At 42.9% G+C, this 23,102-nt stretch overlaps 1 protein-coding gene across 1 annotated transcript in view; it reads right to left on the reverse strand.

Annotated features, from left to right (window-relative positions):
• Positions 1-23,102, reverse strand: part of LAMB4 (laminin subunit beta 4) — a 112,550-nt gene that overhangs the window by 65,612 nt on the left and 23,836 nt on the right. Inside the window, 5 exon segments of the mRNA XM_060156210.1 lie at positions 2,892-3,042; positions 3,963-4,043; positions 6,403-6,511; positions 9,169-9,234; positions 9,237-9,335. Of these exon segments, the coding sequence (XP_060012193.1) occupies positions 2,892-3,042; positions 3,963-4,043; positions 6,403-6,511; positions 9,169-9,234; positions 9,237-9,335 (506 nt within the window).

Consider the following 23,102-nt stretch of genomic DNA (forward strand, 5'->3'; position numbering starts at 1 on the left):
CCCTGACCTTAGACTTTCCAGTCTGCAGAACTGTGGGAAATAAGTTTATGTTGTTTATAAGCTACCCAGTCTATGGTATTTTTAGCAGCCCAGACAGACTAAGAAAGATTAGATACATAGACAGGTAGGTAAATGATAGGTGAACAGATGGATGATAGATGACAGATAATAGGTAAACAGGTGATTGAGAGATGATAGATAGATAGGTAGACGTAGCTACAAATATAGGTATCTTTCTGAAGACCCACCAAGAAAGTTAACCGTCATTCTTCTTAGCTCTCCTATTTGAGTATTAAAACAATTATTTGAAAGCTGGCGTCTTGGATTCATGTCCTTTCATGTCTCCATCCCCATCTTCTCTCTTCTCCCTGAACCTTGCCCCTTCTCCATCCCTGTCTGGACTACTGCACCCTGAGCCCCTCCACCCCAGGCTCCACTTCTGCTGGATGGTGTCCGTAAGGGCACAGAGGACAGTCTTCATCACGTCATGCCTTTGCTCAGAAGGTTTCAATGAGTTCTCATTGCCCCAAGAAGAAAATTTAGCCTCTTTAATAGGAGAATCTCATTTTCTCTTCCAGTACCTCTTTCCTATATAAACTTTCTATTCTACCTGCAAATACACCTGCGTTGTTTCTCCTCTGAGCTGTTACTTAGAACTTTGCTGGTTGGACTGTCTTCTCCCCTCATCCACCAATGGAAACGCTCATGGCTTTCTAGTCTCAGGCAAATGATTCTACCCGCGTGTTAAGCCCATTCGTAAAGGATCAGTCGTGGCTCCAAAATCCTAACGCACTTATGGCCTCTCCCCTTGTGGCATGGCACTGCTCCCATCCTGAGCTATCTATGAAAAATATCAGCTATGGTTAAAAACTTCTAGAGGGCAGAGACGCTAACTAATCCCTCTGTACGCCAGTCTCAGCCTGGAGCTCAGCATTATGCACCTGGCTATAAACTGGGGTTCCTGTGACCCCCTCCTTGAGTTCGATCATTTGCTAGAATGGCTCAGAGAACTCAGGGAAGCACTTATTTATATTTACTGGTTTGTTATATAATAAAGGATATGATGAAGGAGACAGATAAACACTCAGACGAAGATGTACATAGGACCGGAAGGATCCCACACACAGGAGCTTCTGTCCCTTTGTAGCTGGGATGCACCACCCTCCCAGCACACAGATACAGTCACCAACCTCGAAACTCTCTGAACCCAGTACTTTCGGGAATTGGATGGAGTCTTCAACCCACACGCAAGATGGATCATTACCTCAGCCTCCCTCACCTCTCCCCTTCCTGGACGCTGGCGGGTGGAGGCAAAAGTTTCAAGCTTCTAATCATGGCTTGGTCTTTCTGGTGACCAGCCACCATCCTGAAGCCATCCAGGAGCCCACCCAGAGTCACCTCATCAGAACAAATGACACTCTTATCACCCAGGAAAGTCCAAAGGATTTGGGAGCTCTGTGTCAGGAGCCAGGGGCCAAGATCACTATGTATATGCATATATTTTTTTCCTATTATTTCATGATAGTTTTAGCCTAAATATAGATATCAATATTCTTTTCCCAAAGCTTTTTTTTTTTTCAGTTACCATCATAAACCTGCAATACGAAAAGCAATGAAGAAGAATCTAGACATAGGATTGCTTTATCTTGACTCCACCCACCGCAGTTGTGAGTCTAGGTCAGGATAGTGCAAGCCTCCTTTTCTTGCCCTAATCTCAGTCAGTAAAAGAGCAAATTCCGGGCTTCCCTGGTGGCGCAGTGGTTGAGAGTCCACCTGCCGATGCAGGGGACACGGGTTCGTGCCCCGGTCCGGGAAGATCCCACATGCCGCGGAGCGGCTGGGCCCGTGAGCCATGGCCGCTGAGCCTGTGCGTCCGGAGCCTGTGCTCCGCAACGGGAGAGGCCACAACAGTGAGAGGCCCGTGTACCGCAAAAAAAAAAAAAAAAAAAAAAAGCAGCAAATTCCAAGCCTCTTAAGGGGTATTTTCATCCCTCCCACCAGTCGTGTCGAGATAAGGAAGAGACCTCAGGAAAAGACTTAGTCACTGGAACCTGGAATGAGTTCCCAATTTTCTATCCAAATCCTACCTCCAGAATCAACTTTCACATGCCTTCTCCCCTTGAAGTCGTTTGCCTCACATTGCCTTTTCCTTTGTCACATTCCTGCTTGTGGCTGGAGTCAAAGGCGTAAGAGTGTTATGGGAGGCTAACCTGTATTTTCTCTGATGGGTTCAGATGCCTGGGTTTGCCCCCCTCATAAGACTTTGGGATAAATATTTTTAGGGAGCATCTCCCGCAGGACTGCTGACTTGTAGAGAATGAAGCAGACCAAGCGACATTTCCAACCACACACTCCTATGAACAGAACTGAGGACTGCTAATCCGAGACGAGCTTCAGGAGGCCAGTGAGCACATCTTACACTTAGCTCAGTACCGTATTCATTCGTTCATTAGCAGAGATCCATGGCTTCCTACTATGCACCAGTCATAGGACTTGTCACTAGAGCAACAGTGGCGATGGGGTACACATCCTCCCTTCCCTCTTACGGTTTACAGTGTTGTCAGGGAGACAGACCAGGAAATGCTCAATAAACACATTCTATCTGATGGGTACCTTGAAAGAGCAAAACTCAAGTCCATTTCATCACAACTTAATGTAATTCACACTTCTGTGCCAGGCTCTGTACCAGATCAGGGATACAAAGATGAACAAAATGCAGACTCTGCCCTCAAGACTTTATAGACTCTGCAGTTCCATGACAGAATCGACTCTGCTGTGTTTGTGGGCAAAACCACTCTCTTCCGGGTAACTTACCCACGATCTCAAGGGTGTGTGTATTTACCCGCACCGCTTCAAATGAAGTCTGTAAAGAGAGTCAATGAAATACGAACCAAAGGAGCCAGTCCCTGGAGTGGCGTGGCTTCCTCTGCCTTGCAGACGTAGAAATTCAAAGGAGCAAAGAAATAGCTGGGCGCTGGCTCAGTGTAGCTGCGACCTGTGACATGCGGACGACAATCACACTGCCCATCCTCGGGTGAGCACCTGAGGGAAAACAAACCCACCACCTAAAAAAAACACGGAGGAGGGACGGGTGTAAGATAAGGGCCTTGGGGGTGCTGGGCTAAATGCCCCTTGGGTTTGGGCCCATTCTTTGAAACCATCAATCAACCATCCTGGGGAGGATGTGGAGAAACAACGGATCTACAGGTCTGGTTTTTTTGTTTGTTTTTTAAACTTTTTATTTTATATTGGAGTAGAGTTGATTAACAATGATGTGTTGGTTTCAGGTGTACAGCAAAGTGATTCAGTTATACACATACATGTATCTATTCTTTTTCAAATTCTTTTCCGATTTAGGTTGTTACGTAATATTGAGCAGAGTTCCCTGTGCTATACAGTAGGTCCTTGCTGGTTATCCATTTTAAATACAGCAGTGTGTCCATGTCAGTCCCAAACTCCCTAACTATCCGTACCCCTGACCGCACCACCACCACCTGCCCCCGCTAGTAACCATAAGTCTGTTCTCTCCATTCTACAGGTCTAGTCTTGACAAGCAAATCCAGATCAATGAAACCTTGGTTGCCACTTCTCTCCTCAGAGGCTCTCTGATTCTGCTCTAAAAACCGGGCAAAGGAGAGTGCAGGACCTCTCTTTACAGGCTGACAAAAAGTTGGAGTTTTAGGCAGGTCAGATCACACATTTGCAGGCATCTTTCATACCACCTCGGGATGACAGTTCTACTGCCTGGGTATCTCACCCGTGGAAATATCTGAAGTGAAAGAAATCAGTTGGGCTACCGTTAATGTCTCAAGATCATAGCTTTTCAATGCCCTTTGCTTGTCTTGGAATGAACTCCTTCACCTATGACTATAAGCAGGTCCAAATGAAATGTGCTTTTGTTTATTTGATAGAAATGGAAGTGAGGAATAATGCCACAAAACTTATTCATTTTACTGACTTACACGTTGGAATAAGCACTTCAAATATCACAGTCACAGGGAGAACATCTGTGGAGGTGATTTTCCAGTCCCCAGTATCCAACCTACAAAGAGAAAATGCTCAGTTGATTCCCGCCTTCAAGACATCTGCTGCTCTGAAGGGTAATGTTAAAAGCACTGCAGTTCCATCGATGCATAGCAAACAGCCATGCGGCCTGAACCATCACACAGTAGCTTGCTTGCCTACGCACTTGATCATGATCTTCTAAAAACACACACCTCCCGTTTCTAGGACTTTAAATGAAGGGGACGGGGGTTTGTCTATGTATTGCTTTGAATGGAAATGCGATGGATAATCAAAAAGGACCTACCATATAGCACAGGGAACTCTACTTAGTATTCTGCAATAACCTAAATGAGAAAAAAACCTGAAAAAGAATAGATATATGTATATGTGTAACTGAATCACTTTGCTGTACACCTGATACTAACGCAACATTGTAAATTAACTATACTCCAATAAAAAAAAAAAGAGAAAGAAATGCAGTGGAAATCTCACAGCTCCTCTGACAGCGTCAATGTTAGCTTCAAGCTGGGTTGTCTAAGGTCAGCCAGGAGAAATTCTTTCACTAGCCTACTTGCAACTGCTTTCAGTCCCTTACCATGAAATCCCTAGGGATTTTTACTTACACACTATGGCAACGTTTGGGGCTAAAAAAAAATCATTCAGGCTGATTTTGACATCTTATACGAATATCGCAGTTTAGTAGAATCACTTGCTTATAAATAATTGTTTTGGCTAACATACTCTCCCTGTGTGAGAGACTCAACTCTATTCAAGACTTTTGTCGTCATTGCAACATCTTGACCTTTATTTGATATAAACAGCTGGTGAGATATAAACAGCTACTTCTTAAGTCTGACATTCACTGTAAATACTCAGAAAAAGACTTCCGCCTCAAATCTCCATTTAACAAACTCAGATAGAATTAACATCTTAGTAGGCACGGAACTCTCATTTGAAATTGGTTAAGCATCTGTATGCTTTTGGTTGTCATCTTGGAAAAATTTTATGTCCACTTTACTCAAAAAGATTTATTTTAAATATCAAAAGTTGACATAATTTGTTACAAAACGCAGCAAAGGGCCTTTGATATTTTTCCCAAAACCAAACTTTAGTTTAGGCAAAAACAACGTGAACTGAGCTGCCTTATCCAGGATGGGGTTGTGAAAACCCCCTCTAGGCAGGATACGCTGTCATGTTGGCCCCCCAGTGGACCATCCAGGGCACCATTGACACATGTGCGGTACCAAGCAGATGCCTCGGCTCAGCCATGATGGACAAGTTCCCCCATCACTGGCCCCTGCTCAGTTATTTTCCTTTTGCAGACATAATTAAGTACACAGTGGCAGTTCACAAGCCAACGAAAAAAGTTAGGCCGTGTCTAAGGTTTGTCTGGAATGATCTGACCTGGTGTCTCCGTTGGTCTGTTCACCAGCTCTGCACTCTTTTTTTGTGGTGTCCACTCACGGTCATGGAGCTCGGCATGGCGCACCTTCCAACGTGAAACTTCTAGATTACTTGTCCCGTCGTACACAGACTTCCCTCTACATATTTACTTCCTTGTTTTCTTTCCCCACCTCCTCTGCCCCATCCCCCATGTGTTTTCAGTAAAGCAACTTACAATATTAGCACAAAACTATGTCGTAACAGACATATGTTTCTTATTTATCAGCTACATTTCTTCAGACACATCAAGGTCACTGTTCTTTTATTAGGTTAAATTTTTGTTTTTTCTTTCTAAAATGTCATGGTGGGCTGCCAAGATCAGAGGACAAAGAAAAGAGCTGGGTTTTTAACTCCCTAAATGCGTGACACATTTCTTATGGAGTGAAAAATGTTTTATTTTGCTAATTTGAGACATACATGCTCATGTGGGTAGTGGAGTCTGTCAAAAATCCAAGGGTTTATTTCCCACAGGAATCTACAATACATTTAAACCTAAGGGTTGTTTTTTTGTTTTTTTTTTTTAATGAGCTCATCCAAAATATTTTTAGGCATGGAGTGGTAAAGGTGGGAAAGAGACTGTGTATAAGAGACAGAAGAAAAGGCCCCATGATCTGGTGGGTTTAACAAGGGGGCCAGATAAATGCTCTTATATTCTACTGCTTGGTACTTCCAAGAGAACGGAGGATAAAACTATTCCTGTTGGTGCCTGGGTCGATTCAGTCCCAACTGGTACAAGTCACGGTGCTGGTAAATGTTTAACAGCTAGCTCTCTGCAGAAACATGGGGGTTTATTTCCAGTGTTCGCTGATTCCTGTAGTGTAAATACTTTTACCACGGGAGTACCGAAATACAATAGGACAAGGAAAGCAATCAACAGGACCAAGTCTCTTCTAGGCAATGCCAGTAGAAGACTGCATCACTCCCTAAAGGCGAAATCAGAGACAAATACGTATAGTGCATTCCTCACAGTGTGGTCCAGTAGCAAGAGACTGACACAGGCATTGGCCTGTTTCCACATCACAGGTCAAGAGTGGCATAATCCTTAGGGGGTTACAGTCACAGGCTGAAAGCACAGCATACACAATTATTCTCATTTTGATTTCTCCACACTGGTAAATGTCCTTAACAGCTTACACTGAGCAAAACACGTGTCCACAAGAACACAGAGCAGCCCGCCCTGCCAAGTTCATTGTCTGCCTGGCTGCACCATTACTGGACTGCATTTAACCCTGCACGGGAAATGCAGTGCCAGACACTTTTGCAGCCCTCGTGTGGTTCTACTGGATGGCAATTAGGAGGAGACAAGAGGTCATGCATGCTGCGGAGCTGGGCACAGCTCTGAATGATGCTGGCTGGGTCGGGCGGCTAGGGGAAGGGTTTCTGAGTGCTGCGGAGCTGGGCACAGCTCTGAATGATGCTGGCTGGGTCGGGCGGCTAGGGGAAGGGTTTCTGAGTGTCACCGTTACTACCGACAGCTCCCTCTCTGGCAGATGCACCTATGATAACCCTTTCTCTCCTCTCTCTTTCTTAGCACCTCGTTACTTTTTTTTTTCCATTCCCTCTCTCCTCTTTCTCTCCCACCCACTGGCAATGCTAATCCTGCTTATGTTGTAAAGGCTAAGAAATTGTGCAACCAGAGCAAGATGTGTATTTCCCCTGCAGGAAAAGCCAATGTGCCCGGAAACAGCCCAAATGTCCGTCAACTGACGAGTAGATGAATTGTGGTATACCCATACAATGGAATATTATTCAGCAGTAAAAAGAAATGAAATACTGATATGTGCTACAACATGGATGAACCTTGAAAACATTATGGTAAGCAAAAGAAGTCAGACACAAAAGACCACATATTACATGACTCCACTTGTATGAAATGTCCAAGATAGGCAAATCTATAGAAACAGAAGCATATTAGTGCTTGCCTAGGGCTGGGGGGATAGGGAGGTGGCGGCTAAAGCATGGGGTTTCCTTTCTTTTCTTTTTTATGGTAAAATACGTATAACATAAAATTTACCATCTTCACCATTTTTAAGTGTACAGGTCAACAATGTTAAGTACACTCACACTGTTGTGCAGTCAATCTCCAGAACTCTCTTCCTCTTGCAAAACTGAAACTCTGTACCCATTAAATACCATCTCTCCCCATTCTTCCTCCCTCCCCCCAGCCCTTGGCCACCACCATTCTACATTCTGTTAATATGGATTTGAGGGCTTCCCTGGTGACGCAGTGGTTGAGAGTCCGCCTGCCGATGCAGGGGACGCGGGTTTTTGCCCCGATACGGGAAGATCCCACATGCCGCGGAGCGGCTGGGCCCGTGAGCCACCGCCGCTGAGCCTGTGCGTCCGGAGCCTGTGCTCCGCAACGGGAGAGGCCACAACAGTGAGAGGCCCGCGTACCACACACACAAAAAAAAAAACACAAAAAAAATATGGATTTGACTACTCTGGATACTTCATATTAGTGGAATCATACAATACTTTTCCTTTGGGGTCTGGCTTATTTCACTTAGCATAATGTTTTCAAGGTCCAACCATATTATAGAGTGGATCAGGATTTCCTTCCTTTTTTAAGGCTGAATAATATTCCACTGTGTTTACCTACCACACTTTGTTTATCCATCCATTCACTGATGGATACTTGGGGTGCTTCCACCTTTTGACTGTTGTGAATAATGCTTCTTCACATTTCTTTCTGGGGTAATGAAAATATTCTAAAATTGACTGTAGTGATGGTTATACACTCTGAATATACTAAAAAATCACTGAATTGTACACTTCAAAAAGTGAACTGTGTGTGAATTATGTGTAACTGAAGCTCTTACAAAAGAAAAAACAAAGCAAAACAAAAAACCAACGTTTGGTCCATTTGCCGGAGGGCATAAGGTTAGTGAACCAGGGGAAATGCCAGGAGCACTGAAAGGTATAATAGGAAATTACATAATTCATTATGCTGAAATTTAATTTTGCATCAAGTCCAAAAAGAAGAGTTTTTTTTTTTTTTTTAACAGAATGATTCATCTTGCTGCTTTCTAAACATGCAAATAATCCAGTGCCTTATATGGGCAAAACCATAGAGCATGACACTATGACCAAAGGGAAATAATTAACCCAGATGCTCTGTGGAATTAGCAGCTCTGTGAGACCCCAGGCAGTCCTGAGTTTCTGTGATCCTAGAGCAAATGACCTCCCCATTTGGCCCCAGAAAACTCTGCGGTTATTTCTATTTTCCCACAGCCACTTCCCTTGCTTCTTTCTTTCCTTTTCTTTGACAGAGAACATAAGAAATACTAAAAGCAGTGTGAGAGGGAGAAAATAATTTAAAAAAAAATAAAAAGAAACCCCCACTTGAAAATTGCCTCAGAAGTCATCAACCTATGCAAAAATATATAATGTCATTTAACAAATTTGTAGAGTAGACTCCTAGTGGAGGATTTTTTTAAGTTTTCATAACTTGGCATTAAATTTCTTGGCATTTCCCCCTGTGTTTGCTCCAGCACCGAAAATGTGAGCACCCCCTGTTGGTTCTTCATGATAAACTCAGCAAACCACCTAAAAAAGTTCTCCACTAACTTACTAAAATTTGTGGGAGGTTTGGTACACTTAAAAATCCAGAGGCTGGTAGGACTCAGGTACTTACAATGACCAAATTTTAGACGTGACAGAGGCAGCTCCAAGCCTTAAATGCATTCAGGTTGGCGGCCCAGGCCCTGTTGACTTAACGCTGACAGCCCAGGGGGTCGGTGACGGTCAGTCCGTAGTGGTTGGTCTTGCATCGGTCGCACTCGTCTCCTTACACAGGCACTGGCCGGCCAAAGACCCCAAGTCAGGATCAGAGTGGCTCACACAAAGGCCACCCGAAATGGTCCCATCAGTGTCACATTCACAAGCTGGGGAGACAGACATGCATTATCTTAGTTAACTGCAAACTGTGGGATCCTTGAAATATAAGCGTACCATTTAACCTTCACTATAACTGTTTTAGTTTCTTTAAATCAATAAATATGTTTAAATAATTAGACCAGAGAGCAAGGGCTGCTCAGAAATATCTCCCACATCTCTGGACTTGGAAAATATTGAATAATTCTGGGGAGACATATATATATATATATAAAGTGACGGTAAAGGAAGAGGACCAGAAACAGTGTGCTATTATGAAAACAGCATGTTAAGAATAGATTGATGAAATAAAACAAGCAACCCTAAAATATGTATGGACCACAAACAACCTCAAATATCCAAAGCAATCTTAAGAAGAAAAAAGCTGGAGCCATCATGCTTCTTCATTTCAAACCATGTTATAGAGCTACAGTAATCAAAGGAGTATGGTACTGGCATAAAAACGTACATAACTCAGTGGAATAGAATAGAGAGCCCAGAGATAAACCCACACATGTATGGTCAATTAAGTTATGACAAAGGAACCAAGAGTATGAAATGGAGAAAGGACAGTCTCTTCTATAAATGGTGCTAGGAAAACTGGACAGCCACATGCAAAAGACTGAAACTGAACCATTATCTTACACCATATACAAAAATTAACTCAAAATGGTTAAAGACTTGATTGTAAGATCTGAAACTATACAATTCCTAGAAGAAAACATATGCAGTAAACTACGTGACATTGGTCCTGGCAATGATTTTTAGATTTGAAACGAAATGCAAAGGCAACAAAAGCAAAACTAAGTGGGACTGAACTAAAAAGCTTCTGCACAGCAAAGGAAACCATCAACAAAATGAAAAGGCAACCTACCAAATATGAAAAAATATTTGTAAATCATATATCTGGAAAAAGATTAATATCCAAAATATATAAAAAATTCATACAATTCAATACCAAGACTCCAGCGTGGCTAACAGCGCGGACCCCAGAGACGGACATGAGACGCTAAGGCTGCTGCTGCTGCCACCAAGAAGCCTGTGTGCGAGCACAGGTCACTCTCCACACCTCGCTTCCGGGGAGCCTGTGCAGCCCGCCACCGCCAGGGTCCCGGGATCCAGGGACAACTTCCCCGGGAGAATGCATGGCACACCTCAGGCCGGTGCAACGCCATGCCAGCCTCTGCCGCCGCAGGCTCGCCCTGCACTCCGTACCCCTCCCTCCCCGCGTACTGAGACAGAGTCCCCAACTCAGTGGCTCCTTTAACCCCGTCTGGGCTGAGCGAAGAACAGACGCCTCAGGCAACCTACACACAGAGGCGGTGCCAAATCCAAAGCAGAACCCTGGGAGCTGTGCGAACAAAGAAGAGAAAGGGAAATCTCTCCCCGCAGCCTCAGGAGCAGCGGATTAAAGCTCCACCATCAACTTGATGTACGCTGCATCTGTGGAATACCTGAATAGACAATGAATCATCCCAAATTGAGGAGGTGGACTTTCAGAGCAAGACTTATTATATTTTTCCTTTTTCCTCTTTCTGTGAGTGTGTATGTGTATGCTTCTGTGTGAGATTTTGTCTGTATAGCTTTGCTTTTACCATTTGTCCTAGGGTTCTATCTGTCCGGTTTTTTTGTTTTGTTTGTTAACTTTTTAAAAAAATATTTCTTAATAATTATTTTTTTATTTTAATAACTTTATTTTATTTTACCTTACTTTATTTTATTTTCTTTTATCCTCTTTCTTTCTACTTATTCTCCTTTTTATTCTGAACCGTGTGGATGAAAGGCTCTTGGTGCTCCAGCCAGGAGTCAGTGCTGTGTCTGAGGTGGGAGAGCCAATGTCAGGACACTGGTCCACAAGAGACCTCCCAGCTCCACATAATATCAAACGGCGAAAATCTCCCAGAGATCTCCATCTCAACACCAACACCCAGCTTCACTCAACGACCAGCAAGCTACAGTGCTGGACACCCTATGCCAAACAACTAGCAAGACAGGAACACAACCCCACCCATTAGCAGAGAGGCTGCCTAAAATCATAATAAGTCCACAGACACCCCAAAACACACCACCAGACGTGGACCTGCCCACCAGAAAGACAAGATCCAGCCTCATCCACCAGAACACAGGCACTAGTCCCCTCCACCAGGAAGCCTGCACAACCCACTGAACCACTGGGGACAGACACCAAAAACAATGGGAACTACAAACCTGCAGCCTGCAAAAAGGAGACCCCAAACACAGTAAGATAAGCAAAATGAGAAGACAGAGAAACACACAGCAGATGAAGGAGCAAGGTAAAAACCCACCAGACCTAACAAATGAAGAGGAAATAGGCAGTCTATGTGAAAAAGAATTCAGAATAATGATAGTAAAGATGATCCAAAATCTTGGAAATAGAATAGAGAAAATGCAAGAAACATGTAACAAGGAACTAGAAGAACTAAAGATGAAACAAGCAATGATGAACAACACAATAAATGAAATTAAAAATACTCCAGATGGGATCAATAGCAGAATAACTGAGGCAGAAAAACGGATAAGTGACCTGCAAGATAAAATAGTGGAAATAACTACTGCAGAGCACAATAAAGAAAAAAGAATGAAAAGAATTGAGGACAGTCTCAGAGACCTCTGGGACAACATTAAATGCACCAACTTTCCAATTATAAGGGTTCCAGAAGAAGAGGAGGAAAAGAAAGGGACTGAGAAAATATTTGAAGAGATTATAGTTGAAACCTTCCCTAATATGGGAAAGGAAATAGTTAATCAAGTCCAAGAAGCACAGAGAGTCCCATACAGGATAAATCCAAGGAGAAAGATGCCAAGACACATGTTAATCAAACTTTCAAAAATTAAATACAAAGAAAACATATTAAAAGCAGCAAGGGAAAAACAACAAAAAACACACAAGGGAATCCCCATAAGGTTAACAGCTGATCTTTCAGCAGAAACTCTGCAAGCCAGAAGGGATCGGCAGAACATATTTAAAGTGCAAAGGAGAAATACCTACAACCAAGCTTACTCTACCCAGCAAGGTTATCAATCAGATGTGATGGAGAAATTAAAACCTTTACAGACAAGCAAAAGCTGAGAGAGTTCAGCACCACCAAACCAGCTTTACAACAAATGCTAAAGTATCTTCTCTAGGCAAGAAACGTAAGAGAAGGAAAAGACCTATAATAACAAACCCAAAACAATTTAAAAAATGGGAATAGGAACATACATATCGATAATTACCTTAAATGTAAATGGATTAAATGCCCCCACCAAAAGACAGACTGGCTGAATGGATACAAAAACAAGACTCATATATATGCTGTCTACAAGAACCCACTTCAGACCTAGAGACACATACAGACCGAAAGTGAGAGGATGGAAAAAGATATTCCATGAAAATGGAAGTCAAAAGCAAGATGGAGTAGCAATTCTCATATCAGACAAAATAGACTATTACAGGAGACAAAGAAGGACAGTACATAATGATCAAGGGATCGATCCAAGAAGAAGATATAACAATTGTAAATATTTATGCACCCAACAAAGGAGCACCTCAGTACATAAGGCAACTACTAACAGCCATAAAAGGGGAAATCGACAGTAACACAATCATAGTAGGGGACTTTAACACCCCACTTTCACCAATGGACAGATCAGCCTAAATGAAAATAAAGAAGGAAACACAAGCTTTAAATGATACATTAAACAAGATGGACTTAATTGGTATTTATAGGACATTCCATCTAAAAACAACAGAATCCACATTTTTCTGAAGTGCTCATGGAACATTCTCCAGGATAGATCATATCTTGGGTCACAAGTCAAGCCATGGTAAATTTAAGAAAACTGAAATTGTATCAAATATCTTTTCTGACCACAATGCTATCAGACTAGGTATCAATTACAGTAAAAGATCTGTAAAAAATACAAACACATGGAGGCTGAACAATACACTACTTAAAAACGAAGTTATCACTGAAGAAATCAAAGAGGAAATAAAAAAATACCTAGAAACAAATTACAGTGGAGACACAATGACCCGAAACCTATGGGATGCAGCAAAAGCAGTTCTAAGAGGGAAGTTTATAGCAATACAATCCTACCTTAAGAAACAGGAAACATCTCGAATAAACAACCTAACCTTACACCTAAAGCAATTAGAGAACGAAGAACAAAAAACCCCAAAGTTAGCAGAAGGAAAGAAATCATAAAGATCAGATCAGAAATAAAAGAAATGAATGAAATGATAGCAAACATAAATAAAACTAAAAGCTGGTTCTTTGAGAAGATAACCATTAGCCAGACTCATCAAGAAAAAAAGGGAGAAGACTCAAATCAATAGAATTAGAAATGAAAAAGGAGAAGTAACAACTGACACTGCAGAAATACGAAGGATCATGAGAGATTACTACAAGCAACTCTATGCCAACAAAATGGACAACCTGGAAGAAATGGACAAATTCTTAGAAATGCACAACCTGCCAAGACTGAATCAGGAAGAAATAGAAAATATGAACAGACCAATCACAGGAACTGAAATTGAAACTGTGATTAAAAATCTTCCAACAGGGGCTTCCCTGGTGGCGCAGCGGTTGAGAGTCCGCCTGCCGATGCAGGGGACATGGGTTTGTGCCCTGGTCCGGGAAGATCCCACATGCCGCAGAGCAGCTGGGCCCATGAGCCATGGCTGCTGGGCCTGCGCGTCAGGAGCCTGTGCTCCGCAGCGGGAGAGGCCACGGTAGTGAGAGGTCCGCGTACTGCAAAAAAAAAAAAAAAAAAAAAAAAAAAAAAATCTTCCAACAAACAAAAGCCTACGACCAGATGGCTTCATAGGCGGATTCTATCAAACATTTAGAGAAGAGCTAACACCTATCCTTCTCAAACTCTTCTAAAATATAGCAGAGGGAGGAAAACTCCCAAATTCATTCTACAAGGCCACCATCACCATGATACCACAACCATACAAGGATGTCACAAAGAAAGAAAACTACAGGCCAATATCACTGATGAACATAGATGCAAAAATCCTCAACAAAATACTAGCAAACAGAATCCAACAGCACATTAGAAGGATCATACACCATGATCAAGTGGGGTTTATTCCGGGAATGCAAGGATTCTTCAATATACACAAATCAATCAATGTGATACACCATATTAACAAATTAAGGAGAAAAACCATATGATCATCTCAATAGATGCAGAGAAAGCTTTCGACAAAATTCAACACCCATTTACGATAAAAACCCTCCAGAAAGTAGGCACAGAGGGAACTTTCCTCAACATAATAAAGGCCATATATGACAAACCCACAGCCAACATCGTCCTCAATGGTGAAAAACTGAAAGCATTTCCACTAAGATTAGGAACAAGACAAGGTTGCCCCCTCTCACCACTCTTTTTTTTTTTTTTTTTTTGTGGTACGCGGGCCTCTCGCTGTTGTGGCCTCTCCTGCCGTGGAGCACAGGCTCCGGACGCGCAGGCTCAGCGGCTATGGCTCACGGGTCCAGCCGCTCCGCGGCATGTGGGATCTTCCCGGACCGGGGCACGAACCCGTGTCCCCTGCATCGGCAGGTGGACTCTCAACCACTGTGCCACCAGGGAAGCCCCATGATTCACTTTGTTATAAAGCAGAAACTAACACACCATTGTAAAGCAATTATACTCCAATAAAGATGTTAAATAAATAAATAGCAAAACCCCACAAACAACCCAATTGAAAAAACGGGCAGAGGATCTGAACAGATATTTTTCCAAAGATGACATACAGATGGCCAACAGCTACATGAAAAGATGTTCAACATCACTCATCATCAGGGAAATGCAAATCAAAACCACAAGGATATACCACCTCACACCTGTTAGAATGGCTGTTATCAAAAAGACAAGAAATAACAAGTGTTGTCAAAGATGTAGGAAAAAGGGAACGCTTTGGCACTGGTGGTGGGAATGTAAACTGGTGCAGCCACTTTGGAAAACAGTATGGAGGTTTCTCAAAAAATTAAAAATAGAGCTACCATATGATCCAGCAATTTCACTTCTGGGTATTTATCAGAAGGGAATGAAAATACTAATTCAAAAAGACACATGCACCCCAATGTTCACCTCAGCACTATTTACAATAGCCAGGACATGGAAGCAACCTAAGTGTCCATCAACAGATGAATGGATAAAGAAATGTGCTATATATACAATGGAATGTTATTCAGCCTAAAAGGAACAAAATCTTACCTTTTGCAACAACATGGATGAAACTTGAGGGCATTATGCTACACGAAATAAATCAGAGAAAGACAAATATTGATACCGTATGATCTCACTTATATGTAGAATCTTAAGACACCCTCCAAACCAAACTCATAAATGCAGAGAAAAGGTTGGTTTCCAGGGGTGGGGATGGGTGAAATGGGTCAACGGGGTCAAAAGGTACAAACTTCCAGTTATAAAATAAGTCACGGATGTAATATACAGCATGGTGATTACAGTTAATAACACTGTATTGTTTATTTGAAAGTTGCTAATAGTTCTTATCACAAGGGAAAAAACTGTAACTACGTGTGATGATGGATGTTAACTAGATTACAGTGGTGATTGTTTTGCAATACATACAAATATGAATCATGTGGAATTCCCTGGTGGCACAGTGGTTAAGAATCCACAGCAAATGCCCTGGCCTGGGAAGACTCCACATACCGCGGAACAACAAAGCCAGTGTGCCAAAACTATTGAGCCTGCTCTCTAGAGCCACAACTACTAAGCCCACGTGCCACAATTACTGAAGCCCGTGCGCCTAGAGCCCATGCTCCATAACAAAGAGAAGCCACCCCAATGAGAAGCCTGCACATCGCAACGAAGAGTAAACCCTGCTCGCCACCGCTAGAGAAAGCCCGCGCGCAGCAGCAAAGACCCAACGCAGCCGAAAATAAATTTATTTTAAAAATTAAAAAAGAGAAAAAATATGAATCATGTGAGACACCTGAAACTAATATAATGTGATATGTCAATTATATCTCAGTTTAAAAATTAGATTATTTGGGGGGTGATGAAAATGTTATGGAGCTAAGTCCATGTGGTGGGTGCAAAACACTGCCGGTGAATTGCTGTTCACTTTAAATGGTTAATTTTATGTTATGTGAATTTCACCTCCATTTTTAAAAGGCTCTAAAAAGTGAAAATAAGGTCAAGAGATAAGAGTGGGATGCTGTAATGAAATATATATCATATATAGTTGATCTCATTCACTATAAAGGCATCAAGGGACATGACATAGAGGGAAAAACATCACATAAAATGTCGACCAAATCTCTGAAACATGGTTAATAAAGTAAATCTGTCCTTCCCCAGCACAGAAAAATATGTTGCAAGGGTAAGTGCTATCATTCTTTTTGATTCGTCTTGGAAGGAGCTCCTACAAGAAAGAAAAAGGAATAAGAAATGTTCAAATCTTTATTTTTGGAAATCTGTTGGTGGAGCAAAAGCTTGGATGAAGAGATTCTGGAAAATGAGATAAACAGTCATCTGTAGCAAAGGTGTAACAAAAAGTAACCACCTTCCCCACTTTTTTTTTTTCCAGTAGAAACTCAAACAACTAAAAGAAGGAACATCATATGAAAAAGGATGCTGATAGTACAAACAACTCCAGAGAGTAGAAGTTAGAAAAGGTAGAGCTTGACTGAGTATAAGGAAGGAATCTCTAACCGTTAAGCCTTCCCAATAGAGCAGTGACCCTCTCATCATTGGAGGCATCCAGGCAGGGGGTGGCACAGCACTAGTTGTGGCTTTGGTATACAGGACAAGCGCATTGGTAGACATTAGATGACCATCAAGGTCTCTTGTATCTTTTTGGTGCTGTGTTTCCAAGGGATTCCACTTTTAAGGAAAGAAATAAAGATGAAAAAAATAAATATCCTGATTCTAAGAAACAATTATCTAAGATTTATACATGTTTGCTTTGGACTAATAAAAACAAAACCCTCAAGTCTAAAGCAATGTTTACATAACCACCATTTAGGTTATTAGTGAGTTTAGTGGAAAAAATCCAGTCTGGAAACACTGAAGCAAACAGTTGTCTGACAGAATCTTTTAATTTTCTTTCTTTATATATTTATTTTTGCTGCGTTAGGTCTTCACTGTTGCACGCGGGCTTTCTCTAGTTGTGCTGAGCGGGGGCTACTCTTCATTGCAGTGTGCGTGGTTCTCATTGCGGTGGCTTCTCATCGCGGAGCATGGGCTGTAGGCATGCAGGCTTCAGTAATTGTGGCACGTGGGCTCAGTAGTTGTGGCTCACTGGTTCTAGAGTGCAGGCTCAGTAGTTGTGGCGCACGGGCTTAGTTGCTCTGTGGCATGTGGGATCTTCCCGGACCAGGGTTCGAACCCATGTCCTCTGCATTGGCAGGTGGATTCTTAACCACTGAGCCACCAGGGAAGTCCTCTTTTGGTTTTCAATTGTTTGTTATTGGATTGTGACTGGTGACAAAAATCTTACCGTGGAAAACCAACACTGGGTTCTGTTAAGTTTGGGAAAAAAGCCCACAATTTTCTTCTAATCAAAGCCAGTTGCTTCTAGGAAGGAGCAACAAACTGAGTTTATTTTATAAGTAGCCAAAAGGGAAAAAGCTCAGCTTTATTTGAGAGACACTCCAAAGGGTCAGCAGTGAGTTACAGAGTATAATTTAATTATACACAGAAATGTTCTTTGGGACATTTACTTTGAAATAACCCTATGTATGGTCTTTAGAGTAGAAGTCCAATAATATGTCTTGGTGTCACGCAATTTAATTCCAGCAAACTTATACTATAAGTGGTGGAGTCTACCAAATATTTGTTTTTTCTGTGTCACATCTGACTGTGTCTTAAATCATAGAAGACTTAAAATTTGTCATCTCTTAGGCCTGGAATCTGATCATGTAAACATTTAGGCTCAAACTAGGACAATTTAGAGAAAATTTATATGAGAACACTGGTCAGTCTTAACACACGTCATTTGTATACACACACACACACACAAACGTGTTTAGGTAAACTGGGAGAAACTGGGAAGTCTCATAATGGTCATTTTTACAAGCTCCTCATTTGCCTTTCCTCAAGAAATTCCTTACTTACAAAGGATGGTTTCTTAATTTCATATCAGAGGTACTAGTTTTCTTTCCTTGTTTTCCTCCAAAAGCACCATCAAGTTAATACTAAGGGGTTCTTAACGAACAAGACTCTGGTTGATGCATGTGAAATATTTGGTTTAGTTATTTCCAATCTCTTTCCAGACTCTTAAATTATCTGTTTCAAAACTGTATTTCCCTCGGACTTCTCTGGTGGTGCAGTGGTTAAGAATCCGCCTGCCAGTGCGAGGACACGGGTTCGAGCCTTGGTCTAGTCTAGAAAGATCCCACATGCCGTGGAGCAACTAAGCCCGTGCACCACAACTACTGAGCCTGTGCTCTAGAGCCCGCGTGCCTAGAGCCCATGCTCTGCAACAAGAGAAGCCACCGCAATGAGAAACCCAGGCACCGCAACTAGAGAAAGCCCGCACGCAGCAACGAAGAACCAACACAGCCAAAAATAAATTAATTTAAAAAAAACCTATTTTCCTGATTCCATCTAAGAGAGAAATTTCATCTTTTACAAATGCAGAGCTTTATAAACATTAATAAAGGTTGTATATGTATGTGTGTGTGAGAGAGAGACAGAGTGAGAAACAGAGACACAGAGAGAGAGAGAGGGAGTTTGATCACAGATTCTGGCAAAAAAAAAAATGACACTTAGGACACTGATTTAAAGAAATATATTTTCTGAGGATCCTGCATTATTTCAAACAGGTCATGTAAGGTAAACTTTTATACAATCAGCTACCTACTGAGTGATCTGAGCAAAAAAAACCTTCATTTATGCTTATTCCACATCATGAATATTTAACGTTTGAAATCTAGGACACTGCAAGTATTTGGGTGTCTACTGATTTACTTTTGCTCCAGACTTCAATTTATGTATTGTGATTATATAAAGTTTGAAATTGGAGTCTCATAGCAAGTTCCGCCTGCCACCAATATAAAATAACATTATATTGATGATACAGCCTAAGAAGCAGGATTTCTGGATATCGGGAGAGGCCATCTACCATGGGTCCTGGGCATCTGAACATTGTTGCTGAGTGTGTTAACAATGCAAGGCCTTGACGGCTCTTTGCTCAGGCCGTTTCTCCAGGTTGTGGTTGTAGTAAGCTACCTTGAGGGATGAGGTAACATTTTCCCCCAGAAAAAGAATGGGCTTGCTTCCACTTGCTATAAAAGCAATGAATTCTCCAAACTCAGTGCTCCTGGGCTGTGACGTAAGCTCATTAGCTGTGCAGGATCAGAAGGTATCCTCTGAGTTGCCCCATGGGCCTTGGGGACATGGGAACTCACACAGATACAAACATCTCATTGCTTACTGTGTCATCAGCAATCAAGTCCTTTGTCTTTGATCCAGGAGTTTCATGTCTTCTGCCAGCATCCATGAAACAGTAACAAGCTAACCTGTTAGTTTGCCAGTAGAGTTAAGATCTCGGACCCAGTAACTCACACTGGGTGTCTGAAGTCAGGTTGGAGTACCTTTCTAAGCAACAATCTACAGCACTACTGGGGCGAGACTGAGGCAAGCGGGGTGCCCAGGGCACACAATTTAAGGAGGCACTCGCTGTCAGCCGTGTACTCACATGACTCAGACTGACAGTGTCCTGAAATTTGGGGACCTAGGTGTTTTCCTGCCTCTCCCTAGTCTCAGTCCTGTAGGGAAAGGCAAATTAATGATGAGATACTATTTTCATTAGCAAAAATTAAGCGTGGAGGAGCTTGAGGATGGCGGAAGACTAAGACACGGAGATCACCTTCCTCCTCACAGATACACAAGAAATACATCTACACGTGGGACAACTCCTACAGAATACCTACTGAACGCTGGTAGAAGACCTCAGACCTCCCAAAAGGCAAGAAACCCCCCCCACGTACCTAGGTAGGGCAAAAGAAAAAAGAATAAACATAGACAAAAGAATAGGGACGGGACCTGCACCAGTGGGAGGGAGCTGTGAAAGAGGTACGGTTTCCACACACTAGGAAGCCCCTTCGCGGGCGGAGACTGCGGGTGGCGGTTGGGGCAGCTTCGGGGCCGCGGAGGAGAGCACAGCAACAGGGGTGCGGAGAGCAAAGCGGAGAGATTCCCGCACAGAGGATCAGGGCCGACCGGCACTCACCAGCCCGAGAGGCTTGTCTGCTCACCCGCCGGGGCGGGCGGGGCTGCGAGCTGAGGCTCGGGCTTCGGTCGGAGCGCAGGGAGAGAACTGGGGTTGGCAGCGGGAACACAGCCTGAAGGGGCTAGTGCGCCACGGCTAGCCGGGAGGGAGTCCGGGGAAAGGTCAGGACCTGCCTAAGAGGCAAGAGACTTTTTTCTTCCCTCTTTGTTTCCTGGTGCGCGAGGAGAGGGGATTAAGAGCGCTGCTTAAAGGAGCTCCAGAGACGGGCGCGAGCCGCGGCTAAAAGCACGGACCCCAGAGACGGGCATGAGACGCTAAGGCTGCTGCTGCCGCCACCAAGAAGCCTGTGTGCGAGCACAGGTCACTCTGCACAGCTCCCCTCCCAGGAGCCTGTGCAGCCCGCCACTGCCAGGGTCCCGTGATCCAGGAACAGCTTCCCCAGGAGAACGCACGGCGCGCCTCAGGCTGGTGCAACGTCACGCTGGCCTCTGCCATCGCAGGCTCGCCCCGAACTCCGTGCCCCTCCCTCCCTGCGGCCTGAGTGAGCCGGAGCCCCCGAAGCAGCGGCTCCTTTAACCCCGCCCTGTCTGAGCGAACAACAGACCCCGTCTGGCGACCTACACGCAGAGGCGGGGCCAAATCCAAAGCTGAACCCTGGGAGCTGTGTGAACAAAGAGAAAGGGAAATCTCTCCCAGCAGCCTCAGAAGCAGCGGATTAAAGCTCCACAATCAACTTGATGTACCCTGCATCAGTGGAATACCTGAACAGACAACCAATCATCCCAAACTGAGGAGGTGGACTTTGGGAGCAAAGCAATATATATATTTTTGGCCCTTTTTCTCTTTTTGTGAGTGTGTATGTGTATCCTTCTGTGTGTGATTTTGTCTGTATAGCTTTGCTTTTACCATTTGAACTAGGGTTTTGTCTGTCCATTTTGGTTTTTTTTTACTTCTAAAATTTTTTTTCTTAAAAATTATTTTTTATTTTAATAACTTTATTTTACTTTGTTTCATTTTATCTTCTTTCTTTCTCTCGCTCTCCCTCTCTCCCTCTCTCTCTCTCTCGCTCTTCCTTTCTATTTTTTTCTCCCTTTTATTCTGAGCCATGTGGACGACAGGCTCTTGGTGCTCCAGCCAGGTGTCAGGGCTGTGCTTCTGAGGTGGGAGAGCCCAGTTCAGGACACTGGTCCACAAGAGACCTCCCAGCTCCACGTAATATCAAACGGCGAAAATCTCCCAGAGATCTCCATCTCAACACCAACACCCAGCTTCACTCAACGACCAGAAAGCTACAGTGCAGGACACCCTATGCCAAACAACTAGCAGGCCAGGAACACAACCCCATCCATTAGAAGAGACACTGCCTAAAATCAGAATAAGGCCAGACACCCCAAAACACACCACCAGATGTGGACCTGCCCACCAGAACGACAAGATCAGTCTCATCCACCAAAACACAGGCACTAGTGCCCTCCACCAGGAAGCCTACACAACCCACTGAACCAAGCTTAGCCACTGGGGACAGACACCAAAAACAACGGGAACTATGCAGCCTGTGAAAAGGAGACCCCAAACACAGTAAGTTAAGCAAAATGAGAAGACAGAAAAACACAGAGCAAATGAACGAGCAAGGCAAACACCCACCAGACCTAACAAATGAACAGGAAATAGGCAGTCTACCTGAAAAAGAATTCAGAATAATGATAGTAAAGATGATCCAAAATCTCGGAAATAGAGAAAATACAAGAAACATTTAACAAGGACCTAGAAGAAATAAAGAGCAAACAAACAGTGAGGAACAACACAACACATGAAATTAAAAATTCTCTAGAAGGGATCAATAGCATAATAACTGAGGCAGAAGAACGGATAAGTGACCTGCAAGATAAAATAGTGGAAATAACCACTGCAGAACAGAATAAAGAGAAAAGAATGAAAAGAACTGAGGACAGTCTCAGAGACCTCTGGGACAACATTAAATGCACTAACATTTGAATTACAGGGGTTCCAGAAGAAGAGGAGAAAAAGAAAGGGACTGAGAAAATATTTGAAGAGATTAAAGTTGAAAACTTCCCTAATATGGGAAAGGAAATAGTCAATCAAGTCTAGGAAGTGCAGAGTCCCATACAGGATAAATCCAAGAAGAAACACGCCAAGGCACATATTAGTCAAACTCTCAAAAATTAAATACAAAGAAAACATATTAAAAGCAGCAAGGGAAAAACAATGAATAACATACAAGGGAATCCCCATAAGGTTAACAGCTGATCTTTCAGCACAAACTCTGCAAGCCAGAAGTGAGTGTCAAGACATATTTAAAGTGATGGAAGGGAAAAACCTACAACCAAGATTACTCTACCCAGCAAGGATCTCATTCAGATTTGATGGAGAAATTAAAACCTTTACAGACAAGCAAAAGCTAAGAGAATTCAGCACCACCAAACCAGCTTTACAACAAATGCTAAAGGAACTTCTCTAGACAGGAAACACAAGAGAAGGAAAAGACCTACAATAACAAACCCAAAACAATTAAGAAAATGGTAATAGGGACATACATGTC

The sequence above is a fragment of the Lagenorhynchus albirostris genome, chromosome 8 (assembly GCF_949774975.1).
Source record: "Lagenorhynchus albirostris chromosome 8, mLagAlb1.1, whole genome shotgun sequence".
Lineage (NCBI taxonomy): Eukaryota > Metazoa > Chordata > Mammalia > Artiodactyla > Delphinidae > Lagenorhynchus > Lagenorhynchus albirostris.